This window comes from Neolamprologus multifasciatus, chromosome 17 (genome assembly GCF_963576455.1).
Source record: "Neolamprologus multifasciatus chromosome 17, fNeoMul1.2, whole genome shotgun sequence".
Classification (NCBI taxonomy): domain Eukaryota; kingdom Metazoa; phylum Chordata; class Actinopteri; order Cichliformes; family Cichlidae; genus Neolamprologus; species Neolamprologus multifasciatus.
This window is the reverse complement of record NC_140455.1, coordinates 84,551-108,243: the sequence shown is the minus strand read 5'-3', so window position 1 is coordinate 108,243 and position 23,693 is coordinate 84,551. Positions and strand designations below refer to the sequence as shown.

At 39.4% G+C, this 23,693-nt stretch overlaps 2 protein-coding genes across 4 annotated transcripts in view; one reads left to right on the top strand and one right to left on the bottom strand.

The window, feature by feature from the left end:
• Window positions 1-23,693, bottom strand: part of LOC146498613 (anoctamin-4-like) — a 64,969-nt gene that overhangs the window by 25,739 nt on the left and 15,537 nt on the right. Inside the window, exons 1-13 of one of the 2 annotated variants that reach the window (XM_085137459.1) lie at window positions 22,597-23,128; window positions 13,021-13,221; window positions 12,189-12,337; window positions 11,878-12,027; window positions 10,694-10,794; window positions 10,025-10,069; window positions 9,816-9,947; window positions 9,489-9,595; window positions 8,739-8,794; window positions 8,440-8,561; window positions 8,087-8,221; window positions 6,962-7,058; window positions 6,104-6,164 (exon numbers count right to left, since the gene is read on the bottom strand). In XM_085137459.1, coding sequence (XP_084993585.1) covers window positions 6,104-6,164; window positions 6,962-7,058; window positions 8,087-8,221; window positions 8,440-8,561; window positions 8,739-8,794; window positions 9,489-9,595; window positions 9,816-9,947; window positions 10,025-10,069; window positions 10,694-10,794; window positions 11,878-12,027; window positions 12,189-12,337; window positions 13,021-13,081 — 1,216 coding nt within the window. In that variant the 5' untranslated portion in view covers window positions 13,082-13,221; window positions 22,597-23,128. Of the gene's footprint in view, window positions 1-6,103; window positions 6,165-6,961; window positions 7,059-8,086; window positions 8,222-8,439; window positions 8,562-8,738; window positions 8,795-9,488; window positions 9,596-9,815; window positions 9,948-10,024; window positions 10,070-10,693; window positions 10,795-11,877; window positions 12,028-12,188; window positions 12,338-13,020; window positions 13,222-22,596; window positions 23,129-23,693 lie in introns of those variants that run through there. The other variant, XM_085137458.1, reaches the window with a different exon arrangement.
• On the top strand, window positions 421-6,504 carry LOC146498614 (uncharacterized). Of its 2 annotated transcripts, XR_014870129.1 has the most exons (4): window positions 441-1,338; window positions 4,353-4,470; window positions 4,881-5,024; window positions 5,278-6,503. XR_014870129.1 is itself a non-coding variant. In XM_085137462.1 (3 exons), exons 1-3 carry the CDS (start codon window positions 4,329-4,331, stop codon window positions 5,415-5,417), a joined length of 426 nt encoding a protein of 141 aa, XP_084993588.1. In that variant the 5' UTR covers window positions 421-4,328; the 3' UTR covers window positions 5,418-6,504. The 2 variants fall into 2 exon arrangements, 1 of the variants encoding a protein (XP_084993588.1); XM_085137462.1 differs by having other exon boundaries at window positions 421-4,470; window positions 5,278-6,504.

The window sequence follows — 23,693 nt, the reverse complement described above, 5'->3', positions numbered from 1 at the left end:
GTTTGTTGGGGAGAAAACCTACAAACATACAGAGCCGCACTTCAGAGTCTCACTGCTAGCGAAAGATTTACGTAAATTTAACAAGCTGAACACATTCTGTACAGGAGACATGGCATGAGATTGATTGACAATGGTCTACAGGCAATCAGGATGTAAAAGAATCAAAACAAAAAAAACTAAACTAGCAAACAAAAAAAACATGGAATATTGCACAAAAAAATCCGCAAAACAGCAAGGCCGCGAAAGGTGAACCGCATTATAGCGAGGGACCACTGTATATATGTAATTTGACCAACTCTTTATATAAAATAGGCACAAAAGATGAAACATTTCAGCTTTTATTTGTTTAAATTTTAAAACATCACTAAATAAAAATAACTTGCATCACTCTCTGGGTAAGAGAATAGTGTTTTGGCCATTATTTTCTACACCAGCAGTCCCCAACCCCCGGGCCTCGGTACTGGTCCGTGAGTCGTTTGGTACCGGGCCGCGAGAGTTGAGGCTCAGGTGTGAAATGTATAGTTTTCAGGGCTTTTATCGGTTTTCAGCGTTATTTTGTTAGTGTTTTTATCGTTTACTCGGTTTTCCTTGGTCTTTTCACGTGTTATGAATAAATTTTCTTTTTTTCGGTACCGGTACTAGTTTTATTTTGTTGTATTTATCTGCGACACCTTAAAGGCCGGTCTGTGAAAATATTGTCGGGCATAAACCGGTCCGTGGCGCAAAAAAGGTTGGAGACCGCTGCTCTACACCACAGATCTCAATGAAGTTTAAATTACTGACACAAACTGCCAACACTGGTTAATGAGTTAATCTTTACTATTGCTTCCGAATTGATCTTGCACTGTGTAGGGAAATGCCTACTGGTCTTCTGGATCTTTATATTGTGCACTATTAAGTTAATCCTAACTGCAGAGTGGTAAATAGTGAGAGGTTGATATGATGCCCGTGTTATTCAACTGTGTTGAAAATGTCACGTGTCAAAGTGCTTTCTGATCCAGTGCATGACAACTCAGAAACAGTGCTGAGCCATGGAAGTTAGATCCTGCTGAACAAAGTCCTCCAGATAGCTTACTTATTGCAGACACTGCTCAGATCAGAGGCCTTAATCCTCAGTGTTTCAAACACAAGCTTTTCATTTATTTTCTCTGTCATGTCCACATGCCGTTTGAAGCTGCATAAGAGAAAGGTATTTTCAGAGCGAACACTCAGCTGTATGAGCAAACAGCAGGGGAGTGAACTTCTGAGGAACCTTAATGAGGAGATTTCAGTGGATTCTGTGCTGCAATCAAACCCAAAAATTAATTCGGACAAGCGGCGAGAAGCAGTGGATGTAAGGTCAGTACATTAATGCGCTTTCTTTTAGACTTTTCTTTAAATAAAAATAGAAAACTGGGAATGTTTTTGCTGTATTTGCAGACTTCAAACAGTGCTCTGACATGCCAGCGCAGCTGTGAAAACAGCTTTAGTATTCTACACTGGTTGTTAAACTTGGCAGGTGTTTCTATATGTGTAGTTCAATGTCTAATAAATGCAACTATGTGTATTCAGGAATTATCAATTATTATACAGAAATAAAAAAACTATTATGTGGAGTTTAACTTTGTACTATTTAGAGTTCAGTTAGGTGCTTATTTGTTAATTACGTAAGAGCTGGTTAACTTTGTTAGTTGATAAGATAAGGGACTAGGATTGCAGATTTCATTGTAGAGTAAAAATGTTGTAGCTCCCTATCAAGATCCCAGTGCCCTGTACAACACCATATTACTAACAGTTTCAGTCTTAGTAAGTTGTTTATAGAGGTTGTCTGCAGAACTATATTAAACTTAAACATCTTTAGTAGCAGGGAATGCCCTCTCTCTCTCTCTCTCTCTAAATATATATATATATGCTAACTGGGTGACTGTTATTATATACTCTACTGAAAAGTGAATTATTTAAAGTGCCGCAGTTTTTACATTTTTTGCCTGTGCGAAGCTACACAATCAAAGCTGCCCCTTTCTTCCCACAGCACAGATTAAATATGCAAATTAAAGCAGCCAAAAGATAATCAGCAGTGATGTTTAGCACCTTGCTGTCAAGACTGTCGCTGCCTGTGCTGTACCATATAATCTTCAGCAACACTTTAACATGTTAAAGTAAGACTTTAAACCTAATTTTTAACCGCTGTGTTGGACTATCACATTATTACTCCTCAGTTCAGCAGCATTAGAAGGTGCACCTAGGATCATAGTCAGAATCTTAAACAAATAAAAACATGCCACATGCATATGTCATCAGGCCTTTTGTTTTCCCAGAGAGGAGCATTTGATTTACAGGCATATTTTCTAGACAGCACAGCCCCACCAGGTGTGGGCTGCTCAGTTTAAATATCCATAGTATTGATACCAATGTTGGTATTGTTATCGGCTCGATACTAGCGAGACAGGATCAATGCTTTAGTTTGATTTTCTCCTCTAGGTTCATTAATTTGCTCAATCATGAATGAAAATGTCTGGATACAAGGATACTTTTGTGTTGACTCTGAAGTCAAGTCGTTACATTGTAGGTCTGTGAAAGTCCCAGTTTTAAAATTTGTGTAAAAACTGTGAAAGCTGTGTTTGGTTTTATTAAGTAGCACAACAAAACACACTAATAGTGGAGTTAAAATTTAAAGACATCTAGGTGTATTCAGAAGAAGCATTTTGAGGATATATACTTCAAAACTTATAACAAGTAAGCTGCTGTTATCCCAAAAAGTTGATTCAGTTTATCTGGGCGTTGCGTTTTCAGTGGGAGAAACGTTTGATGTCTCAGGAGTATCGGAACAGTTGAGACGAATTTTCTCGAAAACACAGCGTCTCTGAAGCTTTTAAACCCCAAATTGCGCTGCGCCAAAAATTGGTCCACCCCAAGGATCGGGTCCCCTGACACAAACAGAATAACATAGTGTACGCTGTTAAGTGCCAGGAGGATTGCCAGGATTTATACATCGGGGAAACCAAAGAACCTCTGACTAAGCGGATGGCACAACACAGAAGAGCTACCTCGTCAGGCCGGGACTCTACTATCTACTCACACCTACAGGCCAGTGGACACTCTTTTAATCCTGGACAGGGATATAGGACTGGTCTGATGTGGGGAGTCAAGAAGGAGGGGGCCTAAGGGTACATCTGTCACCATCTCACAATGCTGTGACTGCAGCCATGTCCCAATTCTCTGTGAATGGTACTCATGGCCACTGATCAATGACCAATGGTCTTTGATCAGTGGTTGTTGATCAATGGTCATGACAATTTGCATATTAATGATCAAGGAAATGACCTCACAGCCCATTGTTCATTCAGTGGGCTGGTGAGGTCATTGTGCAAATGTACTATTTATAAGATTGGGGAAACCTGCAGTCAGCTGAGACTGAAGTGGTCACTTGGATGAGTGACGAAATGTTTTTCCCTCTGAAAACACTAAACATCTGTGATAATGGTCCTGTAATTACGTGGTAATGGATCAATACCAAATTTTGCAGTATTGCATACCACTAAACCAAATTGTGCTCATCTGAAGCAACGCTCAAATTGTGTTTGCTTCAAACCTAACTTACTAGTAACTAACTGCTAGACCTACAACAAATCAGATTATCAAACATTGACTGAACCATGATGAGCTCTTTTACGTGCCTCAGTGGCTCTCTATGAGGGTAAATGATCTTAGTAAATAACATCTGAATTCCTAATAAAAGCAAAAAAGACATTCCTACATAAAAACAGACTAGTCCAATGACATCAGACACGACATCATCAGCACTATAAAAATCAGGAAATGGTTGATCGATAGACAATAAGTTTTTTCACTGAAGTTGTAGTTTACTAGGATGTCTTTTCATAAGAACTCCATATGCTCAGGTTGTTTCTTAACTTTTTTTTTTGTTTCATCATGCAGAGTAGACAATAGACATTGCCATAAGCCATGATTCAGTTGGTAACAAAGTATGCAAATGACATCTATAAAAACGGGAAAAATCTGTATTAAAGAAAATCAAAGGAATCATTTTTGATCACATCGTGCCTTCCCAAGCAAGTTTTAAATTGCATTTTGAAAAGTTAAAAAGCCAGCGATTAGTTGAAAGGATGTGGTAGCTTGCTGTAACGCTGGTCTGAGCTTTTACAAGCTGTAGAGTATTTGTTTTCTTCTGGCAAATTTAACTTCTATATGAATGTATATTGAGCTTTCCTTTATTTAGTTATACACAGCTCACAAACACAAGTAACTCGTCCACCGGAGCTTTTAATTTAACTTCTTTTCAATGACAAGCTGGAATAAAATTCCAAGCCCAGCTGATCAAAATCCAAATGTCTGTCGTTTTGCCCTCACAGCAAATCTCCTGGAGCAATAAGATCTGCCTGATGGGGCTCCTCCAGAACCAGAACCAGTCTCTGGTCTTTTCTCAACCAGAGGTCATCCACTTGGAGTCCACAGCACAACAATCAGCTGGTACTATAATATTTCCAATGCAAAAGGGTCCTGATTCTGTACAACTTCAGAAAACAAATAGAAAAATGAGATTTTGTTTGCACTGTTTTATTCAACCGTGCATTTGTACTCTTAGGCCCGCCCTAGAAAACTATGAAAGTATCAATAATGACTTTGTGCCTCTTTGAACACTAAATGTAGGCATTATCTTTTAATTTATCCAATAATTAGTTCACGTTGAATGAAGCTACGCCTCATTTGTCTGTACATTGTATTTATGAAAGTAATCAATGGTAATTCATAATTACCTTCATAATTACCCTAACCCATAATAATTATAAAGAAACAAAGGTCCAAGTTTTATTCCTGCTCTGTCAGTCGGATTTGTTAAAGCCTTTTTGTACCTTTTCCCTCCTTTTTACCCTCAACAGTAAACAACATTGTCATCGTGCTGTGTGTGTTGATCTTCATCCTCCAGCTGTGTTTAGCTCTGTTCTTCATGCTGAGATGTTTTCAATATGACAACAGAATACGAGAGGCTCTCAAACAGCCGACCGCTGTTAAAATAATCCTTGGTGAGCATCTGTTGCTACTCTATTTTTTGTTCTTCCTTTACATAGGTACTCAAATTAAACACAGTTCAACAACATTTCTGATTATATATGTGAAGATCAATGTGCAGGAACACCAGTTAAAGATGGTAGTTATTTTTAAACATCAACATTTTTTGATATGTATCATTTTGAGTTTAAGCTGTTAGAAATGTGACTTTTGAGTATTTTTTCTTTATTTTGTGCATTTTTTGTGCTCCATTTTTCTGTCTCTAAGGCATTTATGAAGAGTCCAGGGATCACCTGTATGATGCTGCTGGTTCTTCATCACCTGCCGTGTCAGCAGTGGAGGAAAGTTATGAACAGCCCACAGGTTCCTTAAGTGCACCGCACATATACTGGGACCTTGTTCAGTAGTCACGTGTCTAACAGTTCAACCAGGCTTTTAAATAGTGTTAATGAAACTGTAAATGTCTGTTTAATCTTTTAAATATATAAAATTTGGAAATGTTTTGTTTTTAGAGTATTAATACTAATTGAAAAAGAAATACAAACAACTGACGTTACTGTGTAATGTGAAAATCTTTGATAATGGACCAGCTCTGTGTTGAAATGTTTTAGTGTCTTCAGCTATTGGCTGCTGCTTCATTCATTTTCAGTCCATTCCTTGTACGTGATGATTTTTAGGGGAATTATCTGTTTTTTTTGTTTCTGTTGTTGTTTTTCAGTTAATTTTATCATGTAAATAATATACAGAGAGTCATTTAGGAAAAAAAAATTAAAGCAGAAACACTCTCCAATATCTGTCCACCTATTTTGATCTGCTTTACATATTAACCAGGAGTGGGAACAAACACGTTTGCACGTTTATTTAATCCTGAGGCTGAATGGAACAAAAGACAGCCAACCTGAATATAGTTCAAGAAGCCTAATTTTCATGTTCCCTGCAAAATACAAATAAATGAGGGATGGCTCAAGACTTTTGCACAGTAATCTCTATCTTTTAGAAAACATCAGAAGAGGATATTAGACAGTGCAGCAGCACAGCACAGTACGAACATCGTAGTTATGTGTTTCCCTGCTGCAGTTCAACGTCAACTTACCCCACACAGCCATGAACACAGCAAAGAAAACAGTTGCCCCGTTGTCGAATAGATGGGTGACCTTAAAACGAAGATAAGATCACACATTTTTATGTCAAAAAGCAAATTTAGACACAATTCATCATATGGAACTGATTACCCTCTCACTGCGGCTACAGAAGGATAAAGGAGAGAGATTTTGGGAACGATGGGATCGTTATACGTCAAGAGACTAGAAACTGATACCTCTGTGATGCAGAGGGACCGCTACGAATTTGTTTGAATGGAACATGCACCTGTGTAATATGTAATATGTGTAAGTAAAACAAGCCGTTGTGTATTTTGGAATATGTGAACATATGTGAATGTATTTCCCTTGCTCTCTTTAGTTCTTTATGTAAAATAAACATAAAGAACTAAATAAACATAAAATCAATAAAGAGAAAGTGTTAAAAAAAAAAAAAAAAGCAAATTTAGGAAAAATCTACACACCTGATTCAATGAGATGCATAAATGTCAAAGATTTTAGTGCCGGTTTATGTGCAGTTAGTATGTTCCTAAGAATACTTTTGGATGATAAAAATATCATTTTCATCACAGTGTTTCCAAGTAGGATGAGTTGATTGAAGGGTGAGAAACTGAGGACACTGCACATTCATTCCTAAACTGCTAGCTTGTGAATCAAAACATAGGGCTACCCCAAAGCATACCCTCATTAATCTCTTTTTGATGATACTTCAAATATACAAATATTTCAATCCTACTGGACTCATTTAGCGATAGACAGCATCTTAACACATATTTATTTAACTAACACTGAGATTGGCTACTATCACAAGTATCAGCTGCTGGGAACATTTCGTCCCCCTTTTCGTGTACCTTGGCGTAGATGCAGCTGTCTGACAGTCTCAGGTAGGGGCAGTACTGGTCACAGATGGGGCACATGATGATGTCGTTGGCCTGGCAGATTTCTTTGCTGGAGGACGACAAACAAACGACCGAAGCATTCAAGTAGGACAAGAATTATAACAACAAGCAAGAGACAAAGTCACAGAAAAACCCAGACTAACGCAAGTCTGAGTTCTCTTAAAAAATACAAGTGCAAAACGTAAGTGTGTGAGAGATCTCTGTTCAGGTAAATGAAGTTATGTTCTTAAGAAAAGTCATTACAGAGAACATTTGCTTCTGTGTGGGATCTTTCAGCCAGAGAAACCTGCGCACGTTGGATTTTCTGTTTCAGTTAAGCAGCATCCAGTATAATCACGTACAGGGGACAATTTCACACTCTGTTGCCTCATCTCAAATTGCAAATTACAGTTAGCTCCATAAACTGTTGGACAAACACACATTTTTTGTAGTTTTGCCTCCGTATTATCACTGCAGTGGATTTTAAATCAAACAGCCAGCATATGATTGAAGTTTTTGTAAATATAAACATATATATAGTTTAAACAAAGAGGCTCAATATTCATTTGAGTACTGACTGAGAGAGACAGCAAATTCCCTAGGAGCAGTGTTGGTCAAGCTACTTGAAAAAAGCAATTAGTTATTAATTACTGATTACTTTTCCAAGAAAGACATCCTGTTACTTTACTGGTGACTTGTTTTCAAAAGTAATTAGTTAATTATTACTTATTTACATGCTACACAACCTGAATACGTAATAAAGCAACAGACCTTTCAGCCCAATTCTATTTTTTCTGCATAATCCATCACATAAACTTGAATGAAATGAAAAAGTCTCTTTTTAAAACGTGTTAGTTTTAATCTTCATGAATCAAGCAAACATTAAATTATAGTCTTTGACTGAAATAGAAACATTTTCAACACATTATAGAGCTAAATGTATGTAAAAATAATTTAACGTTTAGTCTGCTCTGCACACGAGGATTCGTGGAAAGATGCAGCAGTTTGAAGAAAATAATGCGTCTTCTTCTGGAGACGCTCAGAATAAAAAATAGCAGGACACACATGTTTATCACTACAGAGAGGAGGTGTCTTTACCTGACCTGGCAGTGCTCCAGAGTGAAAAGCCCGTACAGAAATACCAGCAGGCCAACTAGAGCTGCAGGAAACAGCATCCCCGTGTACCAGCCGAGCCAGGCGAAGTACAGTCCGATTTTCTCTCCAAAATACCTCCTGGAACAACAGCCGAGCGCAAGAGGAATGGGAAAAAACAAGTTTGTTCCCTCAGAATGGCCTCGAAACTACACCTGTATGTGGTAAAAGCTACACAACACATCATGATGTCTTAACTATGTAAAGATAATGTAAAGATATTTCAGCTATCGCTACCTGATGATGATGATGTTTTCATCTCAATATAGTTTCAGATCTAATTGTGTGCATGTAGTTACCTGACTAGATCCAGCGGCTGGTACTTGTACCAAACCCCCCACCAAGCCCAGCACTCGTACAGGAGGTGCCGATGGTTTTCTGCTCCGTGCGTTCTGATGGAGTTTTTGCTGTGGTAGCTCCCCTGTTAAAGCATGCATATATATGTTTATGTACACATAGACATGATCTCTGTGTGTGGTATAATATCACAGCAAAGAATCACCACTGGCCTCATGTAGCGCAAGTGAGAGCAAACGATGATTACTTCAAAACAGGTGGTGGGAATGAATGAGTGAAAGGTTTCTAGCAGCCAAATTACCTCATGAAGGGGGAAAGCTGCCTCGTATGAATTATTGCTCAAAAGACGATTAAGCCCTGCAAAAAAATTAATAAATAAATAAAAGAAAGAAAGAGAATCATTAAAGGAGTGAAGTCAGGTGGAGCCATACCGTTTCAGTGTTCACATTTAGAATTTACCGTGTGAATGCATAATCAGATCAAGCCTTACATGAGAAGACGGGTTTCATGCAAACACATTCATGAAAAACCTTATGAAAATTGAGTCAAAATTTTGCAGCTGGGGGTGTTTTACAGATATCGCCTGAAATTCTGGTCCCTGCAGAAACACTGTTTGAGCTAAAGAGGATTTTTTCATTGTTGTTGATGAAATGCCACAACTAACCACTGGGATAAAATCAGGAGTAATGCCTGTAAGTCTGTCATAAAAGGATTTCGAGAATTCATCTGGAGTTTTAGAGACAGCATGAGCCGCCATTTTTTATGGGCCTTGGATTAATATGCATCAGATAGGACTTTTAGTTGTTTGATTCTTTTTATATAGAGGCATTGATAAACAGGAAATAGTAATATTAAAATGCGATAAAACCATATTTAGAGTCAGAAAACTTACACATAAGCTTAAAGTGTAACAAAGAATGGAAACCAAATGGATTTCTTAGTCAAATATACGGTGCTTATATACAATAATATTCTGGTGCATTTAGTGCATTGATATGTATTTTTTAAAATTTATTTTTTGGTCATTTTCATTAATTCTACAGAATCTTACCCATCTTAGTTTTCCCCTCCTCATATTTGACCCGCTGGAGGATGTGGTGAACGATGCGACTTCTGGTGGCGTTGTTGAAAAATGTATCTTTGTTGTGGATGATGAAACTGGAGTGAAACAAACTGGTTAGAACAAGTCTGTCTGCTCTGACTGACAGGTTGTTTGTATATGCGTGCACATATGTAGGTGCAAAAGTGTGTTTTACACTGTGCACCAATTTGCATATAAGAGGCTAAACTACAAAAGAGGGAATGGAAATGCACCAGCTGGCGGTGTAAGATTAAGTTCAAAAAGTCTCTCGGGGTGGAGCATTCCTCAACAACTCACTGATGGATCCTCGATCGACTGAAGGGGGCGGTAAAGCTCTCGTTCTCCTCCAGGTCAGGCAGCCTGTCATTGTCGAACTTCATGGGCTTGCGGGGAAGCCAGCCGCGGAATTTGTTGATGCGCTTCTCCATCCTGCAAGAGAAGCTTCTGTTGAAGCTGCAGCAGTGGGGGTTTGCTTAGTCCACTTACACGTTGCCATGGACACTCACCTGCTCATAAACTTGTGCCGTCGGTGCATGTAGAAGATTTTCCTCCTGGAAAACGGAATGTTGATAAGAAGACAAGAAGAAATTCATTCAGGATGCTATCACTTGATAATTAATTCATTAAATAAATAAATACAACCTTACAACCAATTTGGGCTTCCATCTATTCAACAGTGCAATAAATGCCACAGAGCTTAAAATGACTGTGTGCACTGGGTTTTAAGATGTTTTTATAGAAATAAGCAACAACTTTCAGCTAATGGATCTCATTAAGTGTTAAGTGTTGTTTTTATTGGCGATTTTATATTACCGTGTTAAAACAGTGGGGCATCACCTAGACAGAAATGGAACAGGGCAGCCAACATAAAACGAAGAGCTTTTTTGCTTTTTATACTGTATTTTCATGTATGTTTGAATAGTAATTATTAAATATTATATTTATAGAGTGCACAGTCACCTCAGGGTATTTTGACCCTAAATGAGGGAGCACTTGGTGAAACTGGGAAGGAAAAACTCAATTTTTACAGGAGGAAACCCCTGGAAGAATCAGGCTCAGTGATCTGTTGGGGTTACATTACACTACATGCAAATAACTTCTGTTTGTGTACAAGAAAATTCGACAGGGCAGCTTTAATTATTTTCACATTAGCATCATTAGAAGTTTTGTCTAACCTGAAAGGCATGCGAATGTTCATGAGCTCTGCATAGCGACAGAGAACATCCCACGGTGCATGAAGCTTCAGGAAGATCACATCACTGTTTGTTAGCGAGGCCTGTAATGAAGTCAAACACACATAAATATACTATACCGTTTTATAATATGTATATATATATATAAAGCAGAATTTATTTTTTAAAGGGAAGAGCGACAAAATATCTCACTGGAGGCTGTTGAGCATCTGCTCTTTTCCTCACCTGTTTGTACTTCCTGACTGTGTAGGAGTCTGTCTAAGGGCACATGAATCAGAAGCTAACTGCAGAGTCCTAAAAATAACTAAATGACTCCATGCAAGAAATACACACAAGTGGGCTGAAGGTTGAAGGAGACAACAACCGTCGCCTTCCGCTGCGCACTCTAGATAATGACGACCTTGGTGGTACATCATCAGCAAACAGAGCTGAGGTTAACACACAGCATCACAACATCCACCTTCTCCATTCTATCAAGTGACACTTTTGCTCAGTGAGAAGCAGCGGCAGAGAAAATTGCGATCAGCACATTTGATTTTGCTCTACGAGTGCTGAACGTCTCGACAGCCCCCAGCTGTCAGACCTGGCACAAAGGCTTTGAGCATTTTAAAATTCAGCACTTCGGCCATTTAGATTACATGCATAATAGGGCTGTGCATTAAATAACTTCTTCACACAAAATGGTATCGCTGTTGAGCGAGGCTCACAATAAATGCAGTTGCAGGTTGGCTGAAGAAGCCGGTTCTCTGTCAGCACCGGAAACTATCGAGCTTCTCGTTTACTTTGGAGTCATCACTTTTTAAAGAACTGGACTACGTTTGCTTTGCTAATGTCCTGTTATTATAAGAATTGCTCTTGAGCAATAAATATATGGCCAAAGAACGAATTGACTGCTACACTGCTGACCTCCAAAACAAAATTAAAAATACGGTATATCATAAATGATTTATAATCCAAAGTTTGCCTCATTCATTGACTGAGTCTATTGTTTGGATTTTGCAAACCACAAAGAGATGCTTCAGAATAATTTAGGTCACATTGCTTTTATTATTGCCGTCAAAAAAAGAAAAGGAAAAACTCTTAGAAACTGTTTTACCTGCAAAGCGCAAAATACTAGAAAGGATTAGTGAATGGTTAACAAACACTGTGCAAGCCAGCTATTTTACCTCCTTTTCCATATGCAGGCCCTCTGCACGGATGTTCCGTTCAAATACTTCCCTTTTCTCTGACTGTGAACTGGATTTCCTGTAGACCAGGATGTAATCGATGCGGCTCTTTCCATCACTGAAGCAAAGGCCACTGGACTTACTCCTCCCCTGAGGACACGCAGATAAAGAGAGTCAGCAAAGAATAGCAACTGGCCATTTAGAGGAAACATTATCTCCGCTGTTTTGACTCAGTTATCGTCTATTATTGACGATGGATGGATGAATAAGCAAACATTTGGCTGTCGTGATTTTTTATTTTCACCGCTGACCTCTGGGAGACCTGCACTGGACTTTATGTTGTCATCAAGGATGCTGCTGTGGGTGCCCTGGTTCTGCAGAGTGGAGTCGTCGTCTCTGGACGGGCTGCTGATGCCACCTGACCTTTCTCGTTCAAGAAGCACCTTAACATCCTTCACAACTGGAGAGTAAATGGAAAAGAGAATAGAATCCAAGCTGACTAACTTTTAATCCAGACTCTTCATCTGTTCTTATTCAATAACTGAGCAATCACAAGACAGCTAAAGAAAACCTTTTCATCCCTTATTATTTTTAGCTATAAAAATCCAAAACAATGAGCTAAAAAGCTCAAAAACATCAACACGATCGTAGTGTTAGAAGATTTTCTCCGAGATAGAATCGGCTCTGCTTCATATTCTACTTTTAAGAACTATAGAAACCACAAGTGGCATCTTCAGACACAACAGGAGCTGATTATTCAAGAGCTTGTATGAGAGGAAAGGGACTTTAAATTAAATTCCAAATCAAATGGCTTTTGATTCTTTCACGATGCTCGGTACTGTATCTAACTCCTTTAATTAATCTGTGTTGTCACAAAAAGCAAGTACGTTGGCTTCAGCAGAGAGGACTATCGTATTTTACTATTTTTATATCAGGTATAGGGGAAAGACTCGAAATATGGTAATTGAAAATGCCAACAACCTGCACACAAGTCTGAAAAAGTTTCTCTGAACAGTGATGGCCTTTTATTAGCTGATGTAAAGGTATTCATTAGAAAGACCACAATGCTGTCAGCTAAACTTGCTGGGAGAAAATAAGCTGAGTGAAGTCGACATAAATGTAGTTGCTGCTGGTGGTGCTCACCCAGTGGAGGCACATCATCTTGAGTGCTGGAATCTGGGGCTGTGGCCAAAGATTCCTCCATGATGTCTTCTTCCCCGCAGGTGGGGAAGGCGAGAGGTCTGTCTGCTGCCCGGTAGCCAGAGGCCGAGGGCTGCAGCTGGACTCTGTGTCGGCGGAGGCTCTGGTGCTGGAGCTCAGACCCATGTAGAGATAAACTTGCACCTGTAAGGATACACAGCACGTTACTGTCGTTTTTTTTGCTTCCTTTTAAGAGATAGCAATTAATCTTTTAGTGCCTATTGTAATCTTTTTCCATTTACTTGCTCTCGCTTAAGACACAACAGAAAGTCTAGTAATAAACTTGCCAGCAACTGGTCGAGTATTGACCGTGTCATCTGGACTTGGAACTATTGTGACAGTGAACATGAGAAGACTTTCTGTCAGTCACAAGGGCCCCTCCGGCCAGCATCATCTGACAGCCTTGCAAAAACACAGTTAAAGTTATTCTAGAAATGGCAGAGACCATGTTGACCTCACAAACAATGCCCAAGTTGACTGGTTATAAAATGTTAACTATTAACTCCTAAGCTAACAAGTCAACTGCTGGTGTCCCAACTGTGACTTCTGCCTGTGCGCACTTGACTCGATCACATCATGGCCAGTAGAGCTCGACACATACAAGGCTGCTCAGCTAGCTAAGTTAACTAATGTTGAACTTCAAACAAATGAAATGTTTCTACGTATATTTCACTCGCAGTTAAGGCTAGATTACTCGACTCAAACTCAACTTAATGTATTTATAAAGCACATTTTTAACACATTGTTAACAACCGGCACTGACCAAAACCCTGTTCAAAAGACAAAATGGATTTCTTAAAAAAAACAAACAAACAAACAAACAAAAAGCAAAAAGCACAAAAGGGAAGAGATACGAAATGACTTAAATACATTTTAGTAGGTGCTAAGAGTGTGTGTGTGAAGACACAATGAGCAAATCTGATTCAAATGCCAGTGAGTAAAAATGAGTTTTAAGTCCAGTCCAGGCTGGATGGAGCAGATTTGACTGGGAGGGGAATGCTGTTCCACAGTTTGGAGAATGCTCTCTGAGTTTCAATTTAAAGCGGAAAACAGTCAGAAGCATCTGATCAGCTAACTGGACTAACAGACGAGTTTTTGTTAGAGAAGATTACCTTTTCTATTCCTTTACTGTAGATGTAAAGCAGATTAATCTCACTCACATATGCTAGAAAGTTTTCCAAGTGGTCACTCTGGGTATTCCAAAAACAACAACAACAAACCCCCTCTGCAAATAAAATGAATAAAACTTTGTTGTAAAAGAAATATTTTTAAAACTACAGCTTCACAGGCAATCGAGACTGTCTTTTCTAAATCTTTAATCCATGGAGGTTTTGACACCTACAAAGGTAGCTAGAGTTTAGTGTAGATTGGAAAGGAGCAGTCCCTAAGAGGAAATGCTGATGAACAGCCGTGCTGTAGATCATACAAGGTGTAAGCCAATGGGTAGAATGCAATAAATGCTGAAGACGTAGACAGCGATTCCCACTATACAAACACTTTTTTTTGCTGAAGTGTAACAGCAAAATTTAAAAGGAAGACAAAAAAAGCAGGAACAGATGTACAGCGACAGATAATATGGCAGAGGAAGCTGTGTGAAAATTAGAGGGGAAAAAAGAAAAAGCACAGCTCTGTAACTTCTATCTCCTTAGCAAAGATTAACCTTGAAAGACCCTCCAAGGATAGACACTCTACATGGGAACACATATGCTAATTGGAGCTATTGGTCAGCTAGACTGTGCCCGTCTGGGAGGGAGAAATTATTCCAAGCTTAGCATAAAACGAACAATCTAAACAGGTCTGCGTCTCTTACTTTCAGCCCTCTGGAGAGTGAGAAGATTTCGAGAGAGGCGGTTGGCTGTCTTGAAGGTCTGCACGCTGAATTTACGTTTGTGACAGCAAAGGTGACTCAGCTATATTTTTCTGCTGAGCCGTGGTAAGAGGGTCAGAGATATAGAGGTTGGGGAGGCGTCCCGGCTTTTAATCAGCCGTTGATGCTTTGGAACATTGGACTCAATGGACGAGGCTAATGGAAAGATGATCAATCTGATACTAGTGGAAAACACGGTGACCAACTCAACCTGCAACCTTCAGAGAGGGCACACTGAAAAAACACTTTATTTATTCAAAGAAGATGAATAAAGTTTAATCTCAAGATTTGAGATTAAAAGTTCTTCTATGGAAACTCATTTCTGCCAGTAAGTGAAAAAAGATCAAATTAATCACGAACTTTAAAGAGTGTATGAATACTTACGACTAGGGATGCAACGATACCAATTTTTTCAAACCGATATGATACCGATACTTGGATCTGAGTACTTGCCGATACTGAGTACAAAAACCGATACTTCTACCACACACACACACACACAAATGCAATGAATTGGAAGACAGGTTTTATTTTATTCTCTGCCGATAAAAAATAAAATCGTAATAAAAATGACCACAAAAAAAATTTGAAGTGAAAAATAAGCACTTCTGTTAAATTATTGCAGTCTCCACATTGTAATTTAACAAAATATCACTGAACTATTGGGCACTGTCTCGAGCTTTCAGAATAATAAATAAACACTTCTGTTTGGAATAAAATAAATACAAATTAGGTTTGAGAATAAAATAAACTTTTAAATTATTGCAGAGTGTCCAATTTCATATCGCGGCTCGAGTATGCTGAGAAGACGGTTCAATCCTATGCTTTCCACGACCGGCATTGGCTGGTCATCCAGAGAAATAAAACGAGTCAGAGCCTCTTTTATTTTAACTGCCAATGGATTTTCTCTTGACATTTTTCATCGCTTTTCCAAAACCTGAGTTAAAGTTGGCTGTTCCAGTCCACACTGCTGACATTTTGTTTAGCCTAGCTACAGCAGCCTCCAGTTTCTCTTTTTTTATCTGGAGCCGCCAGTCTCACTCGCCTAACCCTGTGCCTGTTTAGCCGAGATGTCCCCCTAGTGACCAATCTAAAAAACTACAACAGAAATGACCAGCCACCCTCTGACTAATGAAATAAGTTAGTATCGGTTCATGGTATCGGTTAACTTTTACGAGTATGAGTACACACACCTTTTACAGTACCCGATACCAGTATCGGTATCGGTGCATCCCTACTTACAACCTTTTACGCTTCATTTAAATTGAAAAATTGAAATAAAGTCCTAATTTTACTATTCTTTTCCTTTGATGTCATACTTATATTGTACTGTGCCTGGGTGTCTTTAGAGGAGTCGGACTCAAGCACACGTAATCTGTATTCAGGAGGGCGTGCATAAAAATTAAGTGAAACAGTCGCAACATATGGATTGTGCTTTGCTCACAACAAAATCGAAAGTTTGTTCAATACCTGAAAGTATACCAGTTTTGTATCAGTTTAAATCGGTGTACTTTTCTACTGTGTAACATGCACAGTTAAAAAAAAAACAATTATAGTTTTTAATGGAAAAATTATTATTAGTATTGTTTTGTTACTGGTGGAAATTAGCTTCCATAGTTCTGACATGAGAAGCTTTTTTAGCATGTTATTTTCAACTCTTAAACCCAGGCAGTATGTGATGACCTCATACACTTCCCGACCCCATTTCCTCAGCACTCCAACGCTGCTCTCGTTAATGGAAAGGAGAATTGCTTACTATAAATATTGGCTCTCGGAGGACTGAGACACCAGATATTAGCCTACATCGTGCTGTCTTGCCAGGCAGTGGCCAGTCAAACAATGTATTCATCAATCTTTAACAACCTTATGGTGCTTCTGTAACCCAAGCCACAACTGAGGTCACATGGTACTAAAGCTTTGGGTGTACACACATCTGTTTTCCTTAAACTCAATAAAGACACACTTCAGCAGTGGCACTGTAGATTATTTCCTTTTCCTCTTTCATTTTGAACATCCAAGAAAAATGCATCTTAAATTCTTTCAATTACCAGATGAAGAATTTGTTAATTGTATTTTAAGATTTTATATAACATGCCATTACATGCAGCCTAGTCTTGCAAGTTGTTGCTTTATTATTTATTTTATTCTCACTAGTTTTGTATGCATAATGCAGTTTTTTGTATTAGAAAAAAAAAATATGTTGTGTCAAGTTTTCTCATAAAGTATTACCTGTGCCTCATGTGCTCACTTACTTGCTGTATACAAGTAAGTACTGTACACTATAAACTATATTCATACTCTTAATGTAGTTTTAATACTCGTCAACTCGTAGTAGTTGTATCAGGAAAATCACTGGGGTTGGATGTGGCAGAAAACCATACACACACCACATGTATGCTATTGTTCTTTGTTGTGGTTTAACCTGTGAAGGACAAAAATGTAAAGAAAATTCTGCATCAAGCCTTGCAGTCATATTGTTTCTGAATGACATTACACTGAAAAAAAGGCCATGTTGGATTTACTTGATTCAATAGTGGACATTTGTTGCACACAAATGTTTTGCTTTGGCAGAAACCTAAACAACTGAGTTAAATCAACACAACTTTTTCATATTCAGTAAACCTGTGCATTTTGTGTTCATAAAACACGATTGAAACATGTTCAGATGAAGTAAGTTGAGCTCTTGGAATATTTTAATCCTTCACAATTTTGTCATTTTATTTCAACACTATTCAATAACTTTTACCCCAATACTACTTGGTCACTTAAATACTACATGTTGTCTTCATATTACATAATGTTCAACAAAATCTACAGTCTGGTTACCATAAAAATTGAATGGATTTACAATGACTACCATCCTCCGGGTTGCAGGAGGGCTGGGAAATAACCCTGAAGTGATAGGTTACGAGGCAGGGTACACCCTGGACAGCTCACCAGTCTATCACATAGAAACAAACAACCACGTGCACTTACATTCACGGGTAATTTAGAATCACCAGTTAACCCTAACTCTAATAACTGCATGACTTTTAACTGTGGGAGGAAACCAGAATACCCAGAGAGAAGCCACTGCAAACTAGCCAGAATGTGGATTTGAACCCAGGACCTTCTTACTGTGAAGCAACAGCACTAACCAGCATGCCAACAATCTAGGAAATACAGGAAAGCTATGATTTCCTGTATTTGATGCAGAATTTTTTTGTTTTTGTCCTCGACAGGTTAATCCACAATAAATAGCAATAGCATGCACGTGGTGTGTGTGTAGTTCTCTGCCTCTTATAACTCCAGTGATTTTCCTGCAGTTTGAAATCTTGTGCGATCTTGTGAATTTCATGAGTTCAGCAACTAACCACTCTTACTAGATTGTATCCTGTCATCTCAACAAGAACAAATTAAGTTTTTGAATTCCATGCAAATCCTACATGATTTAATTACGTTCATAGAAACATGAAATTATTGTGTTCAAATTACAAGGTAGACTTTTTTAATGTAACAACCACCCAATTTACTTTTTTTGGTATACCAAAAAAAGTAGAGGTGGCTGCTCGACTTGACTGAGATGGATGCCTTCCTGAAACCACGATCCAAAGAGTGCGAGACTGAAATCCCGTGCAGTGTCGCGGGATTTAACATTGCTATATTATTGACTTACTTCACTTGAACATGATATGAACAATTTAATCTACCCTCTCTGCATATTATGTAGTTTCTACACTATATAGTTACACTTAACTTTAAAGCATGAGGCAATTGTGTTAAATACACGCAAGATGCTTACGTAAATCCAAGAGCTGGCCAATCCCTTTTTTTCAGTGTATGGTGGTTACCATTGCTGCCTCACAGCAAGGTCCTGAGTTCAACTCCACCAACTGTGTGGAGATTGCATGCTCTCCCTGTGGGTTCACTCTGGGTACTCTGCCTTCCTCCCACATAACAAACATGTGCTTAGTGGGGTTAGGTTAATTGATTTTTCTAAATTGTCCGAGCTGTGTTAGACCTGTCCAGCTTATACCTTGCCCTATAACACCTGGGATAGACTCCAGCCCCCTTCACCCCCCTGTGAGCCTGATAAGGACAAGTGGCTGGAGGAACAGCTATGTACATTTTGTTATTTAAAAACACAATGTCTACACAGGTTTTATGTCAACCGGACTCTAGACTTTGTTGAACACTCCAAGAAATAACTCTTTAAATTAACTTTAAAATAATCACGGAAAGGTATTTTGACATTTATAAATGTCTTTTTCTTAGCATTAAGTACTTTTGCAGGACTACTCTTATTTGGAAAGGTAGGATCAACTCAATTTAATTAAATTGGACTCAACTGCAGTATATAAGTTGGTTCACAATTAATGAATTAAGTTGGAACATCAGAATTGCATAATGCTCAAATAAAGCAATTTAAGCACGTGGAAATCATTTCCTTTGGATCAGAAATGACTAAAATACATACTCGCCTCTGTCAGTGTGCCCCAGGGTGACTGTGGCTACAATGTAGCTTGCCATCACCAGTGTGTGAATGTGTGTGTGAATGGGTGGATGACTGGTTGTGTAAAGCGCTTTGGGGTCCCTAAGGTCCCTAAGGACCCCAAAGCGCTTTACACAACCAGTCATCCATGCTATACAAATACAGCCCATTTACCATTTACATTTTAGTAGGTGCTAAACACATGAAGCTGAAAAAGTGAGTGAAGACACAATGAGCAAGTCTGATTCAAATGCCAGTGAGTAAAAATGAGTTTTAAGTCCAGTCCAGGCTGGATGGAGCAGATTTGACTGGGAGGGGAATGCTGTTCCACAGTCTGGAGAATGCTCTCTGAGTTTCAATTTAAAGCGGAAAACAGTCAGAAGCATCTGATCAGCTAACAGACCAAGGGTTTTTGTTAGATATTACCTTTTTTATTTATTTACTGTAGATGTAGAGCAGGTTAATCTCACTCACATGTGCTAGAAAGTTTTCCAAGTGGTCACTGCAAGTCATTGCAAGTTAGTGCTTGTGGAGAAATGATATATCTTCTATAGCCTGGAAATACCTTAATGTCCACCAAGAAGAACTGAAATGTAACAATCTTTATTTTTCCGACTCAGCTTTGGTGCAGCACCTCAGTTCATCCTCTGCCTGAACCATGCTGCTTTAGCTCCACTTCCTTTAAGGCCTTCTTCACTTCAAGCCAGCTTTCTTTCAATTGGTTGCCGTAGCAAACAAAAGGTTTAAGCATCAGGTTGGAGGGGCTTTGGTGCTCACTGCCAGAGCTGAAGCTAGAGTTTGGTTCATTTCAGGTTACTTGTACATACACTGACCTGATTATATGAAACTTTAGCCATGTTTAGTACGACCAGCCACCATTGTAACAAAACCAATAGTTTCATGCTAATGCAGGTCATTTTTCCGAACTGATTGCTACTTTCCAACCACACAAGCTTGAACTAAAAATAGCTGATCACAAAAGCTGAAAAAAAGACGCCAGCAGTGGAATGGTGCAAAACATTAAGCGGGAAATTGTCTGCGTCTGAAGAAAATTCATAAAACTGTGTAAACTGATGTAACACTGGAGCTTCACGTGGTCACTCAAACAGGACTTTATTGATTTTGAAGATGCAAAAGTGACACATAAATCTGGGTAGCCTGTTTGAATAACTTCAAACAACCTCGGTTTGATTATGTATTTTATTTTCTGCATTTTTAGTGTGGTGAGCCTTCTCTGTTAACATAATATGATTCCACCGTGTCAGTTTGAGCAGCCCGAATACTTTTTTCATTTACAGGATGTCATATCAATCATTTAAACTTGTCTGCTAAATAGTTTGGAGTCAAGATTTCCGGTATTTGAAGCAAGTAAGTCATCAAAATTAATGTGAGGAGAAGTAGGCCATGCTTGTTATTTCAGTGTCAGATATGGTACATATTTAATCAACATGTCTTGAGCTGCTCCTCTCATTTCGAGCCACTGCTCCTGCCTTGTCAGTCAAGAATGGTGAATGAAAATCTTATGCACATTGTTTCGCATGGGTGTCAATGTGACTGCTAGATAACTTTAGTCACTCAGAAGCAGACAATATTTGAAGTTTTCTGAATTAAAAAACTGCTTTAAAGCAACTCTCCATGATGTCAGTCTTCACAGTTTTAACATTCACTGCTGCTTCCATATTTAAACTGTGATTTAGCTTTCATTATTAGATGGCATAGGTTAGAGGCAAGTCTTTGGTGCAGTGTCACTGGCTTTCAGCTGCTGAATGTTCAGTCCTGCTTAAAGAAGCTTTTCAGTTTTTCTAGTAATTTGCTTTGCTAACCAAGCTAACACTAGCTGATTAGCTTCGCCCTTCCGTTAAAATATCATCATGTCTAAATGCCACTGGCTTCAAAATAGTAGCCTAATAATAGCCCCATGGCTATGAATATTATACAATATATAAACTAGAGCTAAAAGCATATATAAAGGTTATTGACGTTTACAGATTGTGGCTAATGAGCTGTTCTTATTTTGATCTAGAATGTAGCAAACCTGACAGTTTCCAAGCATGAGCTGTTTGAAGTTGAAATGCTGTGGGTGCTTTATGGTCACATCTGTGGACACACCACGAGATTTAAGCGTCCATGTTTTTGTGCCATTGTGTTTAGATTACTGTTGTGACCCGTTCACTGGCTTAGATAATCTCTTTCAGACTTACACCAAGACTTCTAATGTCTTTTAGTAAGCAAACTCACCTTATTCTTACTTTATGTGCCTGACCTTGAGTCCCAGTTGATTAGAGAATTAGTTTTGAAATGTTACATGCAGAGCAGTAAATGGACACAATTTATCTTAACTTGGTCTTAAATACACTGGAAAACGCAGTGTTTAGAACCTATTGAAGACTGGGGTGGTGGTCATATTAAAAAAGAGCATAACATTACTATTACACAAGAACATTTAAAGATGTTTCTCCAGTAAAAAAGGATTTCTTCTTCTCTTCTATTTGCTTAAAACACTCAACAGTGCGGCTCCATTTATAACACAACACAACATGGAGATGACAGCTCACGCTGAGAGGAGAAGAAAGGTGTGTGTGTGTGTGTGTGTGAATGTGTGTGTGTATGTGTGTGTGTGTGTGGGGGGGGGGGGGTTAATGGGAAATGGGAGGGGGGGGGGATGTGTGTGTTGTCAAGGGGGATTAGGTGTCAGTCACCAGTTAGGAGGGATTGTTTGTTCTAGCTAGATGCGCGAATCATACCCAGGGGCGCATTTTCTCCCTAGCGGCCAAGGGATGGAAATTTTTGCACCTGCCGAGCTGCTACTGGTGCCCAGTCACCACAGTCACAGCAAACACACACTCATACACGGACATTGCTCACAGAGACATGACTAGTTTCCGTGCGTTACAGCTGATGAATCACAGCGAAAGAGCTGGTGGAGCGTGTGGGAAAAAACATGTAGGATTACAATCAAGAGAAAGGGGATTATGAGGAGCTGGAAGAAAGAGTGTGTGTGTGTGCATATGAAGGTCAAATGCTTACACTGTTCAGGGAACTGCGGGTGAAAGATGAAGCAGTGTAAGGGCGGGGGGAAGGACACGGTAACAAATGAGTGAGAGCACTGCAGAAAAAAAAGAAGAGAATCCGTTCTGGAGATCAAGCTGCCTTTGCTTCAAGACAACTTGAGGACACTCACCATGTGAAGGTGGGCAGAGGCAGAGAGGCAGCTTCGCTCCTCAGAAGGCAGGAGGAGGAGGAGGGGGGGAGAGGCTTCACAGCTGAGCCGCAGCAAATGCCAAAACAGCCCGATGACTCCTCTACATACACACACTGACATATGCACACACCACCCTCCACCTCCAGCCCCTCGCTGAGGGCGACAAACAAGTGCGATGTCCCGCGAGAGCAACCAGCATCCCCACTATTTTTTTTTTACTCCTTATTCCTCATATCCCTGCATCAGTCGGTCCAGAATCACTGTAACATTCACACACATGCGGATCGGATCTGTCATAGTGAAAGATGCTCAAATCTGGCAGCAGGAAAGCTGCAAAAGCTGTCACAGATCCTCACTGAAGGAAAAAAAACAAGCATGAGCAGGATGTTTACAGTGTCAGAGAGAGAGAGAGCAAGAGAGAGAGAGAGAAAGGAGAGCTACTCATCGGCATTCTTAATCGGGCTTCTCTGGCAGCCAATCGGGGGTCAAGCTGCTCTGTCAGCGGCCAATCAGAAAAAAGGGCCGGCTAGTCAGTGTTGCTGCAGCCCAAAACAATGACAGTTGGCACTGATGACAGTGTCAGCATGGTCCTCTGATGGAGACTGAAGGGCACACACACTCACATAGACACACACACCTGGGAATAAATATATCCATTAATCTATCTAACCTATTAACAGATATTGCAGGTTTATCATGTCATAATAAAAACCCTATAAGAACGATTGATTTCAATATAAAGATCTGCAGTTCGTTAAGCAAAACAAGTAAGTGGAGCAAAAACAGCTGCGGGGGGGGGGGGGGGGGGGGGGGGGGGATGGGGGCAAATCTGGGTGAAGGACAGCCATATTGAAAAGGTGACACTGGTGAAGAAGTGATAGTGTACTACACCACGTCATAGAGGTGTAGCAGATGTGCTGCCCAAGCTCTTCTGCAGATGTGTACAGACATAAGAACAGACGATTGGAAAACCTGCAGCGTGGTAAAGTGAGGTGAACACAGAGGTCGAAGGGCCAGAACACTCTGACCAATATTTAGGAATGAAGTCCCCGATATAAACATTATCTCAGCCTCAT